A 27,014-nucleotide genomic window follows, 5' to 3' on the forward strand; every position below is an offset into this window, starting at 1 on the left:
CCAATAACATTAAAAATGAACATTTATCGGGCGATACCGATAACATTAAAAATGAACATTTATCGGGCGATACCGATAACATTAAAAATGAACATTTATCGTGCGTCATTGATAACATTAAAAATTAACATTTATCGGCTGATACCAACAACATTAAAAATTAACATTTTTTTGGGCGATACCGATAACATTAAAAATATCCATTTATCGGCCGATATCGATAACATTAAAAATGAACATTTCTCGGCTGATACCGATAACATTAAAAATTAACATTTTTGGGCCATGCCGATAACATTAAAAATTAGCATTTATCGTTTGATACCGATAACGATTTATCGGCCGATACCAATAACATTAAAAATGAACATTTATCGTGCGTCATTGATAACATTAAAAATGAACATTTATCGGGCGATACCGATAACATTAAAAATGAACATTTATCGGGCGATACCGATAACATTAAAAATGAACATTTATCGTTCGATACTGATAACATTAAACATTATGATTTATCAGCCGATACCGATAACATTAACAATGAAATGAACATTTATCGGCCAATACCGATAAAATTAAAAGTGATGATTTATCGGGCGAAACCGATAACATTAAAAATGAACATTTATCGGGCGATACCGATAACATTAAAAATGAACATTTATCGGGCGATACCGATAACATTAAAAATGAACATTTATCGGGCGATACCGATAACATTAAAAATGAACATTTATCGGGCGATACCGATAACATTAAAAATGAACATTTATCAGGTGATACCAATATGGTGGCCGATATACCGTACATCATCCCTACAATGAACCAGTACCCCGTGCTTGCCGAGACTCACCCAGCACAGTGAGGCCGATGACCCCGATATTGCGCCCCCCGCGGTCCGGGAGGTTATTGACCAGGCACTGGTACGTCCCGGTGTCAGACAGCTGTGTGTTATTGATGAAGATTGAGGCACTTGTGCTGGGCATAGTGGCCACGAAACCCACACGCCCGTTCATGTGATTGGCTAAACTGAAGACCTGTCCTCCCTGATAGATGATCACCTGTCAACAAACACACACATAACATTATATTAATAACTGCAAGTTCAGATAAGTTTTCACTTATAAAATTCTTCAGAATAATGTGATCAGATGAATCATTCTCAATAAATCCAGAAACATGAAATTAAGAAAGCATTTCAGTCTGTTGTTAAAAAGCGAGTGCTGACAGGTGTACATATGATTGATATAATTATGACTGAGGATTATCGCGATTAATCGCATCCAAAATAAAAGTTTGTGTTTACATAATATATGTGTGTGTAGTGTGTACAATTAATTTGTATATATAAATACCCACACATGCATGTATATATTTAAGCAATATGTGCATGTATATATTTATTTACAATTAATATTATATATAAATATAAATATTTGATATATTAATAACACATTTTTCTTAAATATATACAAATTAATTATGCACACTCTACACACATATATTATGTAAACACAAACTTTTATTTTGGATGCGATTAATCACGATGGGGATTAATCACGATACTGAGGATGCATTTTATTTTGTAAAATATTAATTATTGAACAATGTAGATATGCAGCATTATGAGAACAGCTCGGGCACTGTAGAGCAGTTCGTAGATTATTCAACACACACACACACACACACACACTATAAAGCATTTTTAAAGGACTTTGATCTTTGTTAGAAGCTTCTGTGATCCGCAACATTAAAAGGAACCTGCTTCACTCAGTGTGTGTGTGTGTGTGTGTGTGTGTGTGATCATGGGAGTTTCGAGGCCTTCGAGAGGCTGAAGGACAGAGAGGCCCCTGTAACACACACACACACACACACACACACACACACTGAGAGAGAGTTGACAGTGTTTTCAGCACCAGTAAATGATGCTCTCATGGACTCTGCGCTTCTTATACACAAATGAACAGGCAGCGCTTCAGCTGAGATGAATCAAGACAAGGCCCGCAGCCTGTGTGTGTGTGTGTGTGTGTGTGTGTGTGTGTGAGAGAGATATGAGCTGTGTAATAGGAAAAGATGGGAGTGATGTATAGGTATACATGACAGAGAAAGCAAAATGAGTGTTGCTGTAATGCATGTTATCAGTCGTCTAAGTCTTCATCTCAGTGTCTCAGTAGTGCACATCATGGATGAGGCGTTAGTGCTGTTTAATAGCAGGGTTATTATCAGACTCAACTAAAAACATTCAAAATATTCTCGTTACTTCAATATTATGAAGAGTTTGGTTCCAAAACGCTATAAATCCATTTTGATGAATTTGAGTAAAACTGCGTTTTCTTTAGCAAGAAAATGGGAAGATGAAAACCACTATTTTCGGTTTCAAATTTTCACATAGCATTTGTAGGTTATAATAACAATAAAAAAATGAAATCCAGGTTTTGATTTCCAAAGATTTATTATAAAAAAAGATCGTTTTTTTCCCCCAAAATGCAATAAATCCAATAATTATTATTTTTTTTTTTCAAAATGCAATTAATCAAAATAAAATTTTATACACATTGAATTTCTTGTGCATACTATAAATCCATTGCTTTAATATAACAATATTCGGTAACACTTTAAGGGTTCATGTCATGAATTATCATGAATTCATGGATAAATAATTCATATTAATATCATCAGGAACTAACAACGTTTTTTTTAACAGTTCAACGTTTGAACTGACTTCATGGATGAACAAAACATTAACTAAGACGAGCACATCATCATGAATTATGATTTATTAAGCATGATCTAACGATATCGCTGTTGTCAACCCTTGGGACGTCGCCGCTGAACTTTTTTGACGGCGATCAGCTGTAAACTGGCTCGGTCCTGCTCGGTTTTCGTTGACTTTGAATAAAACAACTGAACGTTTTCCAAAAGATCCTCTGGGGGTCAGTGTGTCAGCGTGACAGAAGTTTGATGCTGTCGTGTGAGAACAAGCAACAGCCGGCATTTCCTCCTCCCGAGTCCATCTTCTTCCTCACGTAAATGATTCGATTTCGATGTCACGTTTATTCGTGCAGGATGCCTTACCCTCCGCAGGTTCACCAATGCTGTCAAAATTATTCATTTTTTTGTTTGTTTGTTGATCGAAAGGACAAAATAGAGAAAACCTAGGAAGCCGGGTTAGTTAAAGCGCTGCCGTTACTGTTTACATTGCGTGGAATGGTGCGTTGTGATTGGTTTAGCGGATATGTGGCATTTTGCAGAAAAGGGAGACTGGCGTTTGTCGCGGTTTGGAAAGAAAGGGAGAAAACAGTACATAATAACACAGCGGATATCCCATTTTACGTAAAATTAAACATTGTTTTGTATCTGGTCGGTATTGAAAAGTCAGATTTTTGCAGTAACTCATTTTTTTTTTTAAATGGCGTTTATCGCGTTTTGGAACCAAACTCTTCATATGTTAATAGAACTAATATTATCAAAGATGAATAAAAACTGTAACATGTATTGCTCATTGTTAGATACATTAACTAATGAACCTTATTGTAAAGTGTTATCAATAATTCTAACAAGGACAAAATAACAGGAGAGAGACGGAAACACACACACACACACACACACAGAGAGAGAGAGAGAGAGAGAGAGATAGAGAGAGAGAGGAAACTAAGCAGATTTCCACACACTGAAGAGGAAAGGAGGTCATCAGTACAGATGGTCATCAGCGTTAAGAATGGACTTGGCTCCAGCCACATCATTAAGCCCCACCCCATAACGCATCATATGCCCCGCCCTACATTCAGCCGTCACATTGGAGCCTCTATAACGTATACAGTCACGTCGTAACATGAGTTTGTCGCACATAAATGTGATGGAATAAAATAATATTCTGACATGAAATATATTTAGTGAATAAGTTTGGACACCCATGCTAAAGTTGCCTAAAAAGAGGAATAAAAAATAATCTTTTGAATGTTGATCTTAATGCCTTAATTAGAAAAATGAGGAAAACTCCAACCTTTAAGGACACCAATTTTCTTTGTGAATGAATAATGTATCATAAATAAATAAATGTTTTTCCTTAAAATACAGGGTGCATAAGTCAGAGCACCCCTATGTTAAATCCCCATAGAGTCAGGCAGATTTTTATTTTTAAAAGCCAGTTATTTCATGGATCCAGGATAATATGCATCCTGATAAAGTTCCCTATTAAAATATCCCCACATCATCACACACCTTCCACCACACCTAGGGTACTTTCCATAAGATCATCTTTCAATGCAAATCAAACCAGCTATTAGGCTAACTGAAGTAAAACCATGCCAATCTCTAGGTGTGGTGAAGGTGTGTGATGATGTGGGGATATTTTAATAGGGAACTTTATCAGGATGCATATTATCCTGGATCCATGAAATAACTGGCTTTTAAAAATAAAAATCTGCCTGACTCTATGGGAATTTAACATAGGGGTGTCCTGACTTATGCACCCTGTATTTTAAGGAAAAACATTTATTTATTTATGATGCATTATTCATTCACAAAGAAAATTTGTGTCCTTAAAGGTTGGAGTTTTCCTCATTTTTCTAATTAAGGCATTAAGATCAATATCCAAAAGATGATTTTTTATTCCTCTTTTTAGGCAACTTTAGCATGGGTGTCCAAAATTATTCACACCACTGTATGATTACTACGAATAAATGCATAAACTTGCAAATGAAACGCTGAACTTGTACACACACACACACACATCTGCTGTATGTCCTAATCTGCCGCTGAACACAGAAGATTACAGACGTGGGGAGAGTGTGATCTGATCAGAATCAGGTCAGAAGGTCGACATATGCTAAAGACACGTCAGCATAAATCCCTATGAAGCACTGAGCATGCTGGGATACAACCGCCATACATGTGCAACTAGCAAATGATTTTTTATTTATTTTTTATTTGACAGGGACAATGCAAACAAACATAGTGTCAAGATCAAGCATGTCACTGAAGTGTTGCATATAAAGTTTATAGCTATAGCTAATTTTCAACTCCTGTCCCTGGAAGGGCTTTTATACACAATACAATTTACATGATTAGCTACTTCAAAAAAATAAATAAAATAAATAATAATAAAAAAAATAATAAAAATAATAATAAGCATACATACATATCATATACAACTCTAATAATTAAATGTAGTTAAAAATGAGTACAGTTTTGGTTTATTTTTAACCAATTTTTCAGCCTGGAAATGAACATCTTGAAGTCTGACACAGTCTTTGTGCACTTCCATTGATGCTAAACAAATCACATGACCTTGATTATGGATATTTATTCATTTTGCATGAAATGAAAGGAAGTCGAAAGGTATCCATTAACACACTTTCCCTTCTTCACGCTGGTCATGTTGAGTGCAATGCATTGTGGGATACAGTATTGCAGTGTGTTCTCTGCACATTTTAGCGTGTGTGTTAGTCATCCAGGTATTGCATGCGTACAGAAATATTGCATTCTTTGCACAGTATACAAATAAATGCACATGTGGTGTATGTGTATGCATACATGTGTTTGCATCTGTGTGTGTGTGTGTTTTGTGCTTGTGTAACGAGCAGCTGCTGTGTTCTGGCCTGTGCAGCTCTGGGTTAATTAGTGCAGAAGATCGTTTGTTGTGCGTGTTAGGTTAAAACAGTTGGGGGCAGGTGTGTGTGTGTGTGTAGGTCACATACAGAGTTACAGGCAGGTAAGTGTGTGTGCGCTCAGGTTATCTTCACACAGTTGTAAATAGGTAAGTGTGTGTGTGGGAAGCAGGTGAATGAGGTTTGGCCTGCAGTCATTCATGAAAATAAATCAGACGGAATCAAAGGATAGAGGCGATAAACCTGCGCTCTGCGTTTGAAGCCCACACACACACACACACACACACGTGTGTGCTGTTACATGTGCCGCTTTACCCACAGGCCATTGTGCAGATGCTGGAGTTTGGACGGTCCAGTAAAGATGACAGGGAGGAAAGTGAACTTCAACGCATCTCAAACGAACCCAAGTGTGTGTTACACCTGAGTATTACTGCACACTTCACTACACAGGTGTGATTACATCAGATGTGGCTCATCCAATCAGATCTTAGCACAGTTTAGTAGCGGCACCTGAGGTGTGGATTCTTGACCTCTCAAGTGTAAAATCAGCTACAGTTGCAAACACACACACACGTGATGCACGAAACAGCGTTTCAGCACTTCTCTAATTAGCTATGAACAACAGTGTGCAGTTCGTCTCGTTAGTGTGATTATGTTCTAGTGCAGAAGACATAAACAAACTATTATTATACAGGGTTCGTACAGATACTGTAAAATTAAGCTTTTACTTTTTTGGTTTTCAAGGACCACAATATATGGAAGCTTGTTTTTCACCACAGAATGAAAAATAAAAAAGGTATTTGCGAGTTTTTATCTCACAATTCTGATTTCTCGCAATTGCGTGTTATAAAGTCAGAATTGCGAGATATAAAGTAAGAATTGCGAGATATAAAGTCGCAATTGCGTGTTATAAAGTCAAAGTTGTGAGAAATAAACTATTCGGCGGGGAAAAAAGTAGTCTTTTTTTCTTAGAATTGGCCTGATAAGTCGCAATTGCGAGTTTATATCTAACAATTCGGAGAAAAGTATAACTCGCAATTAAAACTCGAGACTTTATTTCTCGCAATTCTGACTTTATATGTCGCAGTTCTGACTTTATATCTCGCAATTCTGACTTTATATCTCGCAATTCTGACTTTATTTCTCGCAATTCTGACTTTATATCTCGCAATTCTGACTTTATATCTCGCAATTCTGACTTTATATCTCGCAATTCTGACTTTATTTCTCGCAATTCTGACTTTATATCTCGCAATTCTGACTTTATTTCTCGCAATTCTGTCTTTATATCTCGCAATTCTGACTTTATATCTCGCAATTCTGACTTTATTTCTCGCAATTCTGACTTTATATCTCGCAATTCTGACTTTATATCTCGCAGTTCTGACTTTATTTCTCGCAATTCTGACTTTATATCTCGGAATTCTGACTTTATTTCTCGCAATTCTGACTTTATATCTCGCAATTCTGACTTTATATCACGCAATTCTGACTTTATATCTCGCAATTCTGACTTTATTTCTCGCAATTCTGACTTTATATCTCGCAATTCTGACTTTATATCACGCAATTCTGACTTTATATCTCGCAATTCCGACTTTATATCACACAATTCTGACTTTATATCTCGCAATTCCGACTTTATATCACACAATTCTGTCTTTATATCTCGCAATTCTGACTTTATATCTCGCAATTCTGACTTAATAGCTCGCAATTCTGACTTTATATCACGCAATTCTGACTTTATATCTCGCAATTCTGACTTTATATCACGCAATTCTGACTTTATATCTCGCAATTCCGACTTTATATCACACAATTCCGACTTTATATCTCACAATTCCGACTTTATATCACACAATTCCGACTTTATATCTCGCAATTCTGTCTTTATATCACACAATTCTGACTTTATATCTCGCAATTCTGACTTTATATCTCGCAATTCTGACTTTATTTCTCGCAATTCTGACTTTATATCTCGCAATTCTGACTTTATATCTCGCAATTCTGACTTTATATCACGCAATTCTGACTTTATATCTCGCAATTCCGACTTTATATCACACAATTCCGACTTTATATCTCGCAATTCTGTCTTTATATCTCGCAATTCTGACTTTATTTCTCGCAATTCTGACTTTATATCTCGCAATTCTGACTTTATATCACACAATTCTGACTTTATATCTCGCAATTCTGACTTTATATCTCGCAATTCTGACTTTTATTTCTCGCAATTCTGTCTTTATATCTCGCAATTCTGTCTTTATATCTCGCAATTCTGACTTTATTTCTCGCAATTCTGACTTTATATCTCGCAATTCTGACTTTATATCTCGCAATTCCGACTTTATATCACACAATTCTGACTTTATATCTCGCAATTCTGACTTTATATCACACAATTCTGTCTTTATATCTCGCAATTCTGACTTTATATCTCTCAATTCTGACTTAATATCTCGCAATTCTGACTTTATATCACGCAATTCTGACTTTATATCTCGCAATTCCGACTTTATATCACACAATTCTGACTTTATTTCTCGCAATTCTGTCTTTATATCTCGCAATTCTGACTTTATATCACGCAATTCCGACTTTATATCTCGCAATTCCGACTTTATATCACGCAATTCTGACTTTATTTCTCGCAATTCTGTCTTTATATCTCGCAATTCTGACTTTATTTCTCGCAATTCTGACTTTATATCTCGCAATTCTGACTTTATGTCACGCAATTCTGACTTTATATCTCGCAATTCCGACTTTATATCACACAATTCTGACTTTATATCTCGCAATTCCGACTTTATATCTCGCAATTCCGACTTTATATCTCGCAATTCCGACTTTATATCACACAATTCCGACTTTATATCACACAATTCTGTCTTTATATCTCGCAATTCTGACTTTATATCTCGCAATTCTGACTTAATAGCTCGCAATTCTGACTTTATATCACGCAATTCTGACTTTATATCTCGCAATTCTGACTTTATATCACGCAATTCCGACTTTATATCTCGCAATTCCGACTTTATATCACACAATTCCGACTTTATATCTCGCAATTCCGACTTTATATCACACAATTCCGACTTTATATCTCGCAATTCTGTCTTTATATCTCGCAATTCTGACTTTATTTCTCGCAATTCTGACTTTATATCTCGCAATTCTGACTTTATATCACACAATTCTGACTTTATATCTCGCAATTCTGACTTTATATCTCGCAATTCTGACTTTATTTCTCGCAATTCTGTCTTTATATCTCGCAATTCTGTCTTTATATCTCGCAATTCTGACTTTATTTCTCGCAATTCTGACTTTATATCTCGCAATTCTGACTTTATATCTCGCAATTCCGACTTTATATCACACAATTCTGACTTTATATCTCGCAATTCTGACTTTATATCACACAATTCTGTCTTTATATCTCGCAATTCTGACTTTATATCTCTCAATTCTGACTTAATATCTCGCAATTCTGACTTTATATCACGCAATTCTGACTTTATATCTCGCAATTCTGACTTTATATCACGCAATTCTGACTTTATATCTCGCAATTCCGACTTTATATCACACAATTCTGACTTTATATCTCGCAATTCCGACTTTATATCACACAATTCTGACTTTATTTCTTGCAATTCTGACTTTATATCTCGCAATTCTGACTTTATATCACGCAATTCTGACTTTATATCTCGCAATTCCGACTTTATATCACACAATTCTGACTTTATTTCTCGCAATTCTGTCTTTATATCTCGCAATTCTGACTTTATATCACGCAATTCCGACTTTATATCTCGCAATTCCGACTTTATATCACGCAATTCTGACTTTATTTCTCGCAATTCTGTCTTTATATCTCGCAATTCTGACTTTATTTCTCGCAATTCTGACTTTATATCTCGCAATTCTGACTTTATGTCACGCAATTCTGACTTTATATCTCGCAATTCCGACTTTATATCACACAATTCTGACTTTATATCTCGCAATTCCGACTTTATATCACACAATTCCGACTTTATATCTCGCAATTCCGACTTTATATCTCGCAATTCCGACTTTATATCACACAATTCCGACTTTATATCACACAATTCCGACTTTATATCTCGCAATTCCGACTTTATATCTCGCAATTCCGACTTTATATCTCGCAATTCCGACTTTATATCACACAATTCTGTCTTTATATCTCGCAATTCTGACTTTATTTCTCGCAATTCTGACTTTATATCTCGCAATTCCGACTTTATATCACACAATTCTGACTTTATATCTCGCAATTCTGACTTTCTATCTCGCAATTCCGACTTTATATCTCGCAATTCTGACTTTATATCTCGCAATTCTGACTTCATGTCTCGCAATTCTGACTTTATATCTCGTAATTCTGACTTTATAACTCGCAATTCTGACTTTATATCTCACAATTCTGAGAAAAGTATAACTCGCAATTAAAACTCAAGACTTTATATCTCGCAATTCTGACTTTATATCACACAATTCTGACTTTATATCACAATTCTGACTTTATATCTCGCAATTCTGACTTTATATCACACAATTCTGACTTTATATCACAATTCTGACTTTATATCTCGCAATTCTGACTTCATAACACGCAATTGCGACTTTATATTTGACAACTGCGACTTTATTTCTCACAATTCTGAGCAATATCACGCTCATAAGCATGCTAAATAGCTCTACATCAATATCAGATGAGTGTGAAAAGATTGTTTTATCAATCAAATTAAACATTATTTTCTAATATTGCCAGAAATATGTCTGTTTTCAAAAGTTTTTCAAGACAAAAAGTCAAATTCAAGCACTTTAACAACTTCTATGAACCCTGTCATCATAATAATGCCCTGGCGAAAATAAATCTAGATTTCTGGTGCCGTGACCCTGGCTGGCAGTTTTTATTTGTTGACTTGGCGTGTCTGAATAAATCCTCCTGTAGTAAACATGGCAATGTTTGTGAAGGGCTGCTGTGTTTACAGGGTGATGAACCGCATCCGTACACAAAGTCAGATGACGGTCATGCTTTAAGTTAATGAATCCGCAACACACTCCTGATTTCAGCTTCTTCAGTCCGCTAATGAACACAGGGAAGTGCAAAGTCTCCACAGGAAGCCCACAGTCACATGCTGTCTTCAAAGAGAGACTTGAGAGGGGAAATAATGTAATAAATGTGGAAACCATGAACTGTGAGACGCTCAATCAGCACCTCAAGCAACAAAACTAATCAAATCAATGAAGGGGTGTATATTTAAAACATGTTTATTGATTATAATTCGAGCGGTCTGGTTGTGTAGCATCAGTTGCATTGACATGAGAACAGGTGCATGATGGGGAGATTCCTATTAACTTGCATTCAAGCAAGCGAATGTGCTAAAAACATTATTTTGCTGGCAAGAAATATTCCTAATCAATAATAATATCATAGCTCACTTTTCATTGTCCAATTAACCCTCCCAATGGATTCAGGCCATTTTGACCCGAAAAATGTAAACAATGGAAAAAAATATACATATTTGTGCAGTTTCCCAGTAAAAACATAGATTTACCCGATAAGCGATTAGCATATGATAAAAAATATGATATAATATCATATCATAAAAATATGATATTATAATATGATAACTTATTATAATTATCATTTCTTACTCAATAGTTTTTTTAAAGCATAAATCTAACAAAAATATCAAATTAATGACGAGGAGAAAAATGTCAGAATATCAAAATAAACATTTATTCAGGTTTTTAAAATTATTTAAAAAATAAATAAAACCATTTAAAAAAAAACGTGCGTTCTAGATCGTTATGTGGTTTTCACAAAGTTTATGACTTTTTTACTATACATCTATAAAGTTACAGTAGATTAGTCTCAAAAATACTTTTGTATATTTAATATATTTAGCCTCTTTCTGATATATAACTTATCACACACAAAATTGATCTTTCGGTTTATGCAAGTAAAATGTATAAAACCAGAATAATATTGACGTTAAGTTAAAAAATGAATATGTATAGACTTTGTAACAAAATGCTGTTTAATCTAGTTAGTAAATTAGTGACTTTTAAATCTCTTCTCAAAACATTTAATTTTTGTTTTCTTTTACTTGATTACTCATTTTATTTGTTAATTTCGTATTTAAAGTGTGTAGTTTTCTCCGTTGTTATGTTTGCCTGTAAAGCGCTACATTTAAAAGCACTCTATTAAATAAATGTATTACTAATGCTAAGAAGTTTTTAATACAATGTGACGTTTGAAGGTTAAAGTTGTGCGCACTTTGTGAGGGTTAATCCTCATGGATATGATCAAGCACTCTTCTTAATAATGTTTGACATGTCAGATCAGTGTGTGTGTGTGTGTGTGTCGTGCTTCGTCACCTGCTCTGGCTGGTTGGCGTTGGCCAGTGGCGTGACCATCCATATGATGTAGAGGTTATTGAGCGCAGCGCTCGTGGAGAAGGTGCAGGGCAGGACGGCGGCTTGACCTCTGGCCACCTGAACACTGCTCTGGCTCACCGTCACTTCCAGCGCACGCACACACACTGCAGGAGGAACACACACCACCAGTCAGAATACTGTAACACACAGCAGACACAAGACACACTCTGCAGTTGCATGAAAAAAGTTATTCTCTATGCAATTATTCCGCTTATACTACACTTACCACACCTCAAAACATTGTTCAGATGATGCATTTCAAGACTTTGTGTTAAAAATACTCCATAATAGTTTTTTTTTTAAATGCAGAGTTTGAAATAATGAATCTGAACTCCTGAAAGGGAACGAACACATCACAATATTCCTCATTATAATAATTAATGCGCAGAATAAAGGGGCGGGGCCTGGTTGAGTTAGTTAGTAGTGTGTTAAACTGGCGGTTATGATAAGAGCGGGAGATTTACCAATTTACATTTACATTGACCAATCAGAGCACAGTGAGCTTTTCAGAAGGCGGGGCTTCATAGAGACAGGAAGTAAACAGAGCGTTACTGACAGACTGGGAAGAGAGGAGCCGCAACAATGGAGAATATGAGGAGAATAATCAACATGTCCTAGTAGAGCACAAAAACAACATCAAGACTTTATATTGTCTCTTTAAGATTTATAGATATGAAATGCATACAAAATAGGAATAATGCAACCTTTTCAATTCACAAAAATCCAAAAACAGTGATTCAACCTTGATTTATGACATTGAATCAGCGTGTAAATGCCAGATGGGTAAAAAAAAAAAAAGAAGTCACATCCTGTTTTGATGGCGTGATTAGGTCAAACACAATCAAATGATACACAACCATGGCTTACGTTTGCATGAGCTAAGCACATTAAACGTCTTAAACTGGGTTACATCCTCGAGGTCTGTGGGTGTTATGTGAACTCGTGCTCATTATGACCTGCAATCAAAATATATCATCTATAAAAAGATGATTTTACCTGGTGTGTATTTAATGCTATTTATGGAGATATTGTTTGTTTTAAAAAGAACATCCTCATGTCGGATTAGCATCTGAACGAACAGCACAATGCCTCTAATTGAGGGGAGAGGAACAGGCTCATGTTTCCCAAGCCTCGTTAACACAATATCACATGATTATCATCCGGCCAATCACGTGGGAAGAAGACAGAGCCTCACCAGCTGCACAATAGATGAAGTCGACTGTGTACTAGTGTACTACAAACTGCACAGTATACACCGAAAAATCACTATTCCATGGTAATCATTGAAACGCCCACAGCTTTGCAAACTGCAAACAGTTGCATGCTTTTTTTAATGTTAAATGTAGTCGAAAGAAAATAGGCGCTATATAGATGTTTAATTCAGTGAGAGTTAAATTATCACCTTTGGAATAAAAATTATAACTGCAAAAAAAAAAAAAAAAAAAGTGTTAAATTAAGTGCAAAAAAGCATTCACTGTATTTTCGTAGTCTGAGTCAAAAACTGATTTTTAAATTGTAGCTGATATAGCTTAGTTTATTTGTCACAATGGAAATGGAAGGTCACACATCAAGTGCATTGCACTGTGGGATACGGTATCTCACATAGTAATCAGTTGTAAACTGCATATGTTGGCAAACATACAGTAGTATGTCATCTGGGTATCGATTTCGTGCATATAGAAAATGTGCATACTGAAAATATGCATAATGAAAATGTGCATACTGAAAATGCGCTTACTTAAAATGTGCACAAAAAATGTGCATACTGAAAATGTGCATACAGAAAATATGCACACAGAAAATGTGCACACAGAAAATGTGCGTACTGAAAATGTGCACATAGAAAATGTGCATACTGAAAATACACTTACTGAAAATGTGCATATAGAAAATGTGCATACTGAAAATACACTTACTGAAAATGTGCATATAGAAAATGTGCATACTGAAAATATGCATAATGAAAATGTGCACACAGAAAATGTGCACGCAGAAAATGTGCATACTGACGATGTGCACAAAAAATGTGCATACTCAAAATGTGCACCAATAAAATGTGCACACAGAAAATGTGCATACTCAAAATGTGCATACTGAAAATGTGCACACAGAAAATGTGCATACTCAAAATACACTTACTGAAAATGTGCATACTGAAAATATGCATAATGAAAATGTGCACACAGAAAATGTGCATACTGAAAATGTGCACGCAGAAAATGTGCATACTCAAAATGTGCACAAAAAATGTACATACTCAAAATGTGCACCAATAAAATGTGCACACAGAAAATGTACATACTGAAAATGTGCACCAATAAAATGTGCATACTCAAAATGTGCACCAATAAAATGTGCACACAGAAAATGTACATACTCAAAATGTGCACCAATAAAATGTGCACACAGAAAATGTGCATACTCAAAATGTGCACCAATAAAATGTGCACACAGAAAATGTGCATACTGAAAATGTGCACAAAAATGTGCATTCTGAAAATGTGCACAATGAAATGCACATACTGAAAATGTGCACATTTAAACTGGTCATATAGAAAATGCACATACTGAAAATGCGCACATTTCAACTGGCTTTACAGAAAATGCATACAGGCAATGTGCAAAGTGCACACAATATGCATACTGCATACTTCAGAAACATTATTTTCCATAAATAGCCATCGTGATATTCAAATTTTTTCACCAGTGTCCCAACACAGTAACAAAACCAAGTGTGTGTGTGTGTGTTTCTACCTGACTTCTCCAGAGAAAAGCCCAATCCATCTCTCGGTGGGCCGCCGAGAGGAAAAGAGCGCTCTGACACCTTTTTAGTGTGTTTCTGTATTTATGTCTCCATCGCTCGGCTTTAATTGGGAAAGTCACCTCGGCCACTGGCAAGGGTTTGAGAGAGAACAGCCGCTCCACTCCTTCATTCTACAAACGTCAACATTTGCGTTCATTAATGCAAGAGAAGCTTACTCTAGAGAGAAAGGAAGGAGGTAAAGAGGTGGATCCATCTATCCATCTCATTCTTCTGGGCTCTGAAAGGCCCCTGGCAAACACACACACACACACACACACAGAGTGGCTGATCTCGTGTCTCTTTTTCAATGCATAAATGTGTTACAGTGAACAAACCACAAAGCACTTGGTAACGCTTTAAACACACTTGCTGAAAAATATAACCTCAAATACAATATAACATAAAATAAGAATAAATATAAATAAAATGTCAAATAGATTAAGATATGAAATAAGAGTTATAACAATGTATAGAATATAAAAAAACAATACTTAAATAAATGTGAAATAGAAAAAAATAAGATGTAAAATAAGAGTTGATATAAATAAATATGAAATAAGAAAAATGTGAAATAGAATAAACAATTTACAATTACAAAATAAGTATAAATAAAATATAAATTAACAATACATAAAACATAAATAAAACAAAATAGAGTCGATATAAATAAAACAAAATAAGAATATATATGTATAATGTAAAATAGAATAAATAAAATATAAGAGTTAATATAAATAAAATATTAAATAAGACTATATATATGAAGAGTTCAGATGCAAAAGCCTCTAAGTGCAATTTTAAATTTTCTTCTAGAATGATCATTTTATCAAGCTTGTATATTAAAGTTCAGTAATTTCACTTAAATTGCAAGGAAGATTGCCTATTAATTGTCATTTAAGTTAAATTACTGAACTTTAACATACAACCATTTATTGTAAATTCCATTAATATATATATATATATATATATATATAAATGGAATAAATGAGACGTAAAATAAGAATAAATATAAATAGGATATAAAATTAGAATAAATGCTTTGATCATTCATCATCATGTGTGTATTCCACCTGTGATTATATTAGTTTCATAAATAATGTGAGATTTGACGGGCCATTTATTACTGTGATACACAGAGCTTTTCATCTGCATTCATTATTACAGCCCAATAATCCACTAAATGATGATCATTTAATTCATCTGCACCAAATAATTGCTATTTACGACATTAAGAAATGTTACATTGCTAATTAATTTAGTTTTACATAACGCACACGCCTGCACTCGTTCGTCACATGATCTGGGAATAAACGAGAGAGGAAGGAACTGAGGATCCACTGGAAGAACAGAATAAAACTACTAATTAATATTTCACAAACAAACAAAGTGACTCCGCCTCAGGACACACACACACACACACACACACAACAGCGGCTATGTCACAAAGAGAGATCGTTCACACTTCACATTAATCCTCAGCTTTCAAAACGTCTCACTGTAAATTAAAAAACCCTTTCATAACAGACTTGTTGTGTATTAAAAATCAATCCATTACCCAAAACACGCACGTGTATTCGGATGAAATACAAATAAAATGGAATAATATTTTTTTGCATTATCATATTTCCACTTGGCCAGTCTCGTACACCATCGTATGCAACATTTAGAGCCTGTGATACCAAAAAAAGTTGCCTATGTATGCAGCCACGATTCATCGGTCACTGAAGCAGGAAATGATGTCATAAGTGAAAGGTCAGCTCAGACTCATCAACGGTTTGGACTAAATTCCACTTCAGCAAAAGCAGACTCAACGGTTATTCGTACACCTCCTGTCCTCCAGTCAGCTAAAACAGGCAAAGCTTCATCAGTCCTGCTGATCTGAGATCAGTTCAACTCTGTTTAACACACTGACATTACAGACTCTGTCCTCTTGATGAACGCTTTCTCACTTAGAGATCGACCGATAATCAATTTTTTCCTGATAATTTACCGATATTTAAGCATTTTTGCTTAAATGAGTATCATTTGTGTAAAACTGGATCCACTGTTAAATGGCATGTATCGGTAATTAATAATCTAAAAATTAGAAGCCAACCGATAATTGGTGTTCCCGATATTTAAGCATTTTTCATGATTAAATATTGTTTGTTGGATACACAGTTACATGTCTTTTATCTGTAATAATCTAAGATTTTGAGGCCAACGGGCAATTGGTCTTACCAATATTTTCCCGATATTTAAGCATTTATTCTTAATTAAATATTATTTTGTAATATTGGGATCTACTGTTAAACGGTAGCTATTTATAAATAATCTAAAAATTAGATGTCGACCGATAATTGGTTTGTTTAACATTGGATCCACCTTTTAATGTCATTTATCTGTGATAAATACTCGAAAGGTTAGAGGCCCACCGATAATTGGTATTACCAATATTTTCCCGATATTTATGCATTTTTCCTTCATCGAATATTATTTTGTAAAATTGGTATCCACTGTTAAACGGTAGTTATTTATAAATAACCTAAAAATTAGAGGTCGACCGATAATTGGTTTGTTTAACATTGGATCCACCGTTAAACGTCATTTATCTGTGATAAATATTAGAAAAATTAGAAGCCGACCGATAATCGGTATCACCATTATTTAAGCATTTTTTTCATAATTAAATATTGTTTGTTGAATCCACCGTTTAGCGTCATTTATCTATGATAAATACTCGAAAGATTAGAGGTCCATCAATAATTGGTTTTACGAATATTTTCCAGATATTTAAGCATTTATTCTTAATTAAATATTATTTTGTAAAATTGGGATCTACTGTTAAACGGTAATTATTTATAAATAATCTAAAAATTAGATGTCGACCGATAATTGGTTTAACATTGGATCCACCGTTAAACGTCATTTATCTGTGATAAATATTCGAAAAATTAGAAGCCAACCGATAATCGGTATCACCATTATTTAAGCATTTTTTCATAATTAAATATTGTTTGTTGAATCCACCGTTTAACGTCATTTATCTATGATAAATACTCGAAAGATTAGAGGTCCATCAATAATTGGTTTTACGAATATTTTCCAGATATTTAAGCATTTATTCTTAATTAAATATTATTTTGTAAAATTGGGATCTACTGTTAAACGGTAGTTATTTATAAATAATCTAAAAATTAGATGTCGACCAATAATTGGTTTAACATTGGATCCACCGTTAAACGTCATTTATCTGTGATAAATATTCGAAAAATTAGAAGCCAACCGATAATCGGTATCACCATTATTTAAGCATTTTTTCATAATTAAATATTGTTTGTTGAATCCACCGTTTAACGTCATTTATCTATGATAAATACTCGAAAGATTAGAGGTCCATCAATAATTGGTTTTACGAATATTTTCCAGATATTTAAGCATTTATTCTTAATTAAATATTATTTTGTAAAATTGGGATCTACTGTTAAACGGTAGTTATTTATAAATAATCTAAAAATTAGATGTCGACCGATAATTGGTTTAACATTGGATCCACCGTTAAACGTCATTTATCTGTGATAAATATTAGAAAAATTAGAAGCCGACCGATAATCGGTATCACCATTATTTAAGCATTTTTTTCATAATTAAATATTGTTTGTTGAATCCACCGTTTAGCGTCATTTATCTATGATAAATACTCGAAAGATTAGAGGTCCATCAATAATTGGTTTTACGAATATTTTCCAGATATTTAAGCATTTATTCTTAATTAAATATTATTTTGTAAAATTGGGATCTACTGTTAAACGGTAATTATTTATAAATAATCTAAAAATTAGATGTCGACCGATAATTGGTTTAACATTGGATCCACCGTTAAACGTCATTTATCTGTGATAAATATTCGAAAAATTAGAAGCCAACCGATAATCGGTATCACCATTATTTAAGCATTTTTTCATAATTAAATATTGTTTGTTGAATCCACCGTTTAACGTCATTTATCTATGATAAATACTCGAAAGATTAGAGGTCCATCAATAATTGGTTTTACGAATATTTTCCAGATATTTAAGCATTTATTCTTAATTAAATATTATTTTGTAAAATTGGGATCTACTGTTAAACGGTAGTTATTTATAAATAATCTAAAAATTAGATGTCGACCAATAATTGGTTTAACATTGGATCCACCGTTAAACGTCATTTATCTGTGATAAATATTCGAAAAATTAGAAGCCAACCGATAATCGGTATCACCATTATTTAAGCATTTTTTCATAATTAAATATTGTTTGTTGAATCCACCGTTTAACGTCATTTATCTATGATAAATACTCGAAAGATTAGAGGTCCATCAATAATTGGTTTTACGAATATTTTCCAGATATTTAAGCATTTATTCTTAATTAAATATTATTTTGTAAAATTGGGATCTACTGTTAAACGGTAGTTATTTATAAATAATCTAAAAATTAGATGTCGACCGATAATTGGTTTAACATTGGATCCACCGTTAAACGTCATTTATCTGTGATAAATATTAGAAAAATTAGAAGCCGACCGATAATCGGTATCACCATTATTTAAGCATTTTTTTCATAATTAAATATTGTTTGTTGAATCCACCGTTTAGCGTCATTTATCTATGATAAATACTCGAAAGATTAGAGGTCCATCAATAATTGGTTTTACGAATATTTTCCAGATATTTAAGCATTTATTCTTAATTAAATATTATTTTGTAAAATTGGGATCTACTGTTAAACGGTAATTATTTATAAATAATCTAAAAATTAGATGTCGACCGATAATTGGTTTAACATTGGATCCACCGTTAAACGTCATTTATCTGTGATAAATATTCGAAAAATTAGAAGCCAACCGATAATCGGTATCACCATTATTTAAGCATTTTTTCATAATTAAATATTGTTTGTTGAATCCACCGTTTAACGTCATTTATCTATGATAAATACTCGAAAGATTAGAGGTCCATCAATAATTGGTTTTACGAATATTTTCCAGATATTTAAGCATTTATTCTTAATTAAATATTATTTTGTAAAATTGGGATCTACTGTTAAACGGTAGTTATTTATAAATAATCTAAAAATTAGATGTCGACCAATAATTGGTTTAACATTGGATCCACCGTTAAACGTCATTTATCTGTGATAAATATTCGAAAAATTAGAAGCCAACCGATAATCGGTATCACCATTATTTAAGCATTTTTTCATAATTAAATATTGTTTGTTGAATCCACCGTTTAACGTCATTTATCTATGATAAATACTCGAAAGATTAGAGGTCCATCAATAATTGGTTTTACGAATATTTTCCAGATATTTAAGCATTTATTCTTAATTAAATATTATTTTGTAAAATTGGGATCTACTGTTAAACGGTAGTTATTTATAAATAATCTAAAAATTAGATGTCGACCGATAATTGGTTTAACATTGGATCCACCGTTAAACGTCATTTATCTGTGATAAATATTCGAAAAATTAGAAGCCGACTGATAATCGGTATCACCATTATTTAAGCATTTTTTCATAATTAAATATTGTTTGTTGAATCCACCGTTTAACGTCATTTATCTATGATAAATACTCGAAAGATTAGAGGTCCATCAATAATTGGTTTTACGAATATTTTCCAGATATTTAAGCATTTATTCTTAATTAAATATTATTTTGTAAAATTGGTATCCACTGTTAAACGGTAGTTATTTATAAATAATCTAAAAATTAGATGTCGACTGATAATTGGTTTAACATTGGATCCACCGTTAAACGTCATTTTTCTGTGATAAATATTCGAAAAATTAGAAGCCGACCGATAATCGGTATCACCATTATTTAAGCATTTTTTCATAATTAAATATTGTTTGTTGAATCCACCGTTTAACGTCATTTATACTCGAAAGATTAGAGGTCCACCGATAATTGGTCTTACGAATATTTTTCCGATATTTAAGCATTTTTCCTTTATCGAATATTATTTTGTAATATTGGATCCACCATTAAACAGTAAATAATCTAAAAATACTAGAGGCCGACCAATAATTGGTATCACCAATAAGCTTTATTTTTCATAATTAAATATTGATTATTGAATCCACCGTTAAATTTATCGGTGATAAGATTAGAGGCCCACCGATAATTGGTATTACCGATATTTTCCCGATATTAAAGCATTTTTTTCATAATTCAATATTGCTTATTTAACATTGGATCCACCGTTAAACGTCATTTATCTATGTTATCGGTATCAGTTTAAAAAAAAAATCTATATTGGTCAATCTCGTCTCAGATTTGCTAAATATGATGTCAAACATCAACTCTCTCCAGATCAGGAGAGCTCTTATATCCTGATAGTAGCGCATCTATAGACTCATGTGTGTCTGTTTTGATGTAAAGTCTATGCTTAAACACTAGTAATCTGCGTTGATGTGTGTGCGTGTGTGTGATGTGAGCTCACTCCCGCAGGTATAGCGGCCGTTACCTGGCTCTTCTTCAGGTGTTTGGCCGCTATCCCAGGGTGCTTGGCAGGGCTTGTTGTGGTGATGATAAAAATAGCCTCTCTCACTCACAGCGCTGATGAGAAGTTTCCCTGGACTATCAGGAGGAGTGAGATCTCCCGCTGGACCGAAAGCCTTTCTGTGTCTGACTCGCTGACAGTTAGGCTACTGATGCGTGTTCAATCAATACTGGAGCTATTAAAAATCCTCATATTCCACACCTTTACAACTTTAGTCGCAGTTTTTCTGTCTTCTCAAAAAAAATGATTGGAATCAAAGTCAGCATTTTATTTCCCTAAAGAAACAAAATTCAATGACAAAAAAAACGCCACTCTCTACACAATAATTGGTGTTTATAAAAAGCAAACTTGATGGGAAAATGTCACGCAAGCTCTGACCCGGGCGTACGCACAAAAACAGGCGAAATGAGAAATGGCGACACCATCGGCAGATGGAAGAAACGTGAAAGTGTGTGAAACCGTAGACCGTTGTGTAAAAGAAATGGCGATACTCCCTCTCATAAATAAACATAAAGACTTCACAAAGCAAGTCTTACAATTAACAGCCTACACAAACACCTGTTGAGCGATCTGCAGTGTAAAACAAACTAAATTAAACGAAGATAACAACAGAAATGCAGTCTTCAGTGTCACATGATCTTTCAGAAATCACCGTATTCACTTTATAGCCCTTAATCCTGTAATTGTGGACAAATGTGGGCACAGAGGACTAATTTTTATTTATTATAAATGTAATATCACTGTCTTCGATAAAGTTTTGTCTATCCATTTATGGTGTTTTTATTTTATTTTGGGGGTATTTTTGAATTTATTTACTTCAAAAATGTAAATTATGCTTATTTTTATTTTTTTTTCCAATTTTTTTTTCAAGTTCTTAGAGCTGAAACCTAAAGATGAAGTGACTTTGCTGTCACCTGATGTCTTATTTTGGCTTATTTTAGAATGCTCTAAATTACAGTTTTTCCCATTCATTTCTATGGGTGCCCATTTTTGACCCAAATACAAGATTAAGGAGTTTTTTTTTCACCCACTAAACATTGTAGAATTGAGTAAAAAAAAAATTGTGTGTGTGTTCAGGAGGCAAACTTAGGAAAAGTAGCCAAGTCTTGTACCGCTCATTTTAAAATAAATCAAAACTATTTTTCCCGTATTCTATATTTGTCCAGAATACGGTTTAAGGGCTAATATGATTTGATGCTGAAGAAACATCATTATCAGTAGAGCCCGACCGATAAAGGATTTTGAAGGCCGATACCGAAACAAATATTTTTGGGTTTTAAAATCCGATATATCGGCCGATATTTTTTTTTTAGAAAAGAAAAGCTAACTTTTCTGCACAAGATACGTTTGATACTTTTTCTCTATGTCTAAATGTCCACTCCTCGCAAGTATAACTTACATTTTACAATGCAGGGACTGTAACTAGAGATTATTAATTTATTTATACGGAAAAAGTTCATTGTGGTTTCCAAGCTCATTAATGTTAACGTTAGCGGTCTTCCACTGATGATAGTGGCATTAGCTAGCTTTGTGGTTAGCTAGTCTATGATGCAATAGATAACATCATACTGCACATTGTAAAACATACATTTTCAATATAACAGGCCAAGGAGAGATGATTGAAGCGTGTTTCGTCCGTTTTTATTTTATTTTTTAAATATTCATTTATCGGCCATTATAACTGCCGATACCGATATTATGGAAAATGCCTAATATCGGTCTGGCTCTAATTATCAGTGTTGAAAACATTTATATTTTTGTGGAAACTGTTCTTTTTCAGGATTCATTGATGAACGAACAGCTCATCGAACAGCATTATCTGAAATACAAGCAATTTTGCCAATATATATTCAGAGATGATAGACAAAATGCTAGAATAATAATTAAATGAAAACCTAATTTTGAAGGTTCCAGCGCGACATCTGACGGGTTTTCCAAATCGCATCGCATTATATATTTTTGTGGAAACTGTTATTTTTGAGGATTCTTGATGGAACAGAAAGTTCTAAAAGAACAGCATTTATTTGAAATAGAACCTTTAGTAACATTATAAGTGTCTTTACTGCCACTTTTGATCTAATACATGCCTCATTGATGAATAAAAGTAATAATTTCTTAAAAAAAAAAAAATCTTTTGAACAGTAGCGTATTCTTGTTTGAAACTGGATTATGCATGTATAAATGCAGAAGTTCCAGCTGGTTTGTTGCAGTCGGTCAGCATTTCTGGTATCAAAGAGCCAATTAATGTTAAATCTGTGTCTCATGGTGGTTTATTTCTGGTTCAGGCTAATGAAGCACGTCAGCACTTTCTCTCTCTTTCTGACACACGTGGGTGAGAGCAAAGGTCAAAGGTCGCGACCTGCAGACAGAATTTAGAACTGAAGTTTTTATGCCAACTATTAATACTCTTGCGAGTTCCTAGAAGTAGTTCTGAAGAATTAATGACTGCATGGAAACATCTAGAAGGCAACAGAAGTTATTTATGAGGATCCATTAGAAGTTTTTGATAGAGATTGAAATATGCGTGTAACGCTTGATCTCCGATCTCTCGGCCATGCATCAGGATTTCTAATAAGGCTCTAACGGCAGCGGTGGGGAAAAGATTATTACTTTTTTATTAAAGAGAATTCCTGCAGTATTCACAAGCTTTGATTTCCATGCAGAAGTTTGCGACACGGATCTGAGAACAGCTGCTCACACGCTTGTGCATTTGCATCTCGATCTTATTTTAATGGCAGGAAAGTGTTGTCTCCGCTGAAACACCTCGTGTCGGAGATTAAGTGTGATTTGAGTCGTACTGCGGTGTTTGCTTTGCTGCAGTGTGTAATGAGAGTCATCTGAGGCTTTTGATTAATGACTTTCATTTAGCAAACTCCAATCGCCGTTGTGAGATGCACTATAAAGCTGTCGACAAGCATGCAAATGGACGATTGTGTTTCTGCCGACGTGATGCATCGGGACAAGAGTCACATGTGCTTGTGTGTGTCAGTCACAACATAAGAGCGGTTCATCTCTATATGCATATATGCAGTTACGCTGTCGTTTAAACCTAAACTTCAGTAATATACACTCTAAGAAATGCTGGGTTGTTTTAACCCAATTTTGGGTCAAATATGGACATACCCAGCCATTGGGTTACATTTTAAATTATATTTTTCACCCAATGTTTGAGTTTGTCCATATTTGACCCAAAATTGGGTTAAAACAACCCAGCATATTTTAGTGTGTGTGTGTGTGTGTGTATGTATATATATGTTTAAAAAATTGCACACTTGCTAATCATTAATATAACACACTTAGCATCTTTGATCACTTATACTTAGCTTTTTTGTCTCACCAGGGCGACCTTGTCAAAACCGGACAAACCCAAGAGCCAGGCTGGCCAAATAACCCAAATTGGGTTGTTTTTAACCCAGCATTTATTACAAATAGGATTTGAAAACAAAGCCTTCAATATTGATATCTCAACAACTCCAAACAAGGGTTATCATAGAACTAAAACTAAAAGCTATTTCCATTTCTCACACACTCGATCAGTTTTCACTAATGAAGACACAGAATTGACTTCTGCTTCATCTGAATCCACCAAAAAAACCTGTGTGAAGTTCCCCGGCCCTAACGTGACACGTGTCCAAATGTGCTGAAGAAGATCAAAAACCAACACTTGAACATAAAGAGCCATCGAAACACCGAAACAATCACACACCGAGTCACAACTCTTCTGTTCCTCGAAAATAATGTGTTTTGCACTACAATAACAAAATAATCATAGAAATACACTTTATAGATTCATATAAATATATTGATTAGTTATTTTAGTGTAATTGATATTAAATTTAATTTCATTTATTTAAATAATTTTTCATTATATAGGCCTAATTAATTTTATTTTTATTCTTTCTGTTTTTATTTAAAAAACTAATTCAGTTTTTTTTTTAAATATGCCAATATAGGTTTTTTTTTAGAGATTTTGCTGAAATTATAAAATAACTGTTTAATTTTTTGTGTGTTTTAATTATATTAATATATCAAGTTACACTTAATAAAAATTAAAAATGGCAACTATTTATATGATTTTTTAAATATATTTTATTTTTATTTTAATATATTTTTTTCCCAAGCAACACATTTTTTTATGACGTTTTGCACAATAACAAAATAGTCATTAAAAATATTGAAAATACACATTATAGATTCATAAAAATATATTAATAAATTATTAATTAGAGCAATTTTAGTGTCACTGATATTTAATTTTATTTATTTAAATATTTTTTTATTTTATTTATTTAAATATTTTTTTAATTATATAATTAATTTTATTTTCATTCTTTCTGTTTTTATCAAATTGTTGGTAATTCAGTTTTTTTTAAATATGCCAATATAGTTTTTTTTATACATTTTGCTGAAATTTTCAAATAATTGTTTAATTTTTAGTACGTTTTAGTTATATTAATATATCAAGTTACACTAAACGAAAATTAAATGGCAACTATTTATACAATTTTTTAAAATATTTTATTTTATTTCAGTTCATATTTGTTTTCCTATAGCAACATTTTTTTTGATGATGATTTAGTTTTAGTTATGCATAATAACCCTGATAGAAAATATCAACATATTATGTATATTATATTATATAAAATTGCTGATAATATATTATAATAAAACATAATACAAAGTCATTTGTTTCTCCATGTTACATCATTACACCTTATTGTCTTAATTAGTGAGTCATTAAATCATTAATTAATTCAAACCCACTGACTGATTCATTCAGTTACGAAACAATGAGTGATTGACTTTATGAGTGAGTCATTGAATCATTCGCTCAACCGATTCATCTAAATATCCATAGAAGGATTTGATAACAAAGCCAGAATACTTTAATAATCCTTGTTCAGTCGTGATTCAATATAGAGGCACGGCTTTTCTGATATGAATTATCCGCTGTGTTCCCTCTCTCTCAGAGGTCCGATCTCTTAAATACTCTCGACGGCATTCATAACCCCAGCGAAGCTGCAATTAACCAGCGCACAGCGGAGCGATGATGTATGACAGAACATGCCCACTCTGATCATCATTAGCCCACATCAGAGACCAGAGAGATCACATATTATACATGAGGATTAAATCTGAAAATCATTACCACAGATTCATATTGATACAATCAGATATAGATAATCTCTAGGAAAATGAGCCTGCCGTGATAAATATTCCATCATTTCAATTCCAATAGATCTCCCTCATAAATATGTACAAGAAATAATGCCTGGGAATATGAATATGAGTGAATTGTTGAAGAATTTGGCTCCTCATATATGATACTGTACTTGAAACGAACGTCCGAAGCTCAGATTAAATCAATGCCAGAGAGAGAAATAATTATATCACGGTAACAGAAGTGTTATTATTAATTTGAATATGAAAATAAATAATTTTAATATAGATTTCACATCATTTTTTAGAACTGAAATTCTCTTTTTTAAACATTGACAATAACTGTGCAACGTTTAGTTTCAGTAATGCATATTTTCTAAGGGAAAATATGATATTATACAGTATTCTATTAA

General features: G+C 33.5%; 1 protein-coding gene across 1 annotated transcript in view; it reads right to left on the reverse strand.

The window, feature by feature from the left end:
- Positions 1 to 27,014, reverse strand: part of igsf11 (immunoglobulin superfamily member 11) — a 114,283-nt gene that overhangs the window by 11,649 nt on the left and 75,620 nt on the right. Inside the window, exons 2-3 of the mRNA XM_039660469.2 lie at positions 12,048 to 12,211; positions 857 to 1,064 (exon numbers count right to left, since the gene is read on the reverse strand). Of these exons, the coding sequence (XP_039516403.2) occupies positions 857 to 1,064; positions 12,048 to 12,211 (372 nt within the window). The remainder of the gene's footprint in view (positions 1 to 856; positions 1,065 to 12,047; positions 12,212 to 27,014) is intronic.

This window comes from Pimephales promelas, chromosome 16 (genome assembly GCF_988280905.1).
Source record: "Pimephales promelas chromosome 16, fPimPro1.hap1.1, whole genome shotgun sequence".
Taxonomy (NCBI): Eukaryota; Metazoa; Chordata; class Actinopteri; order Cypriniformes; family Leuciscidae; genus Pimephales; species Pimephales promelas.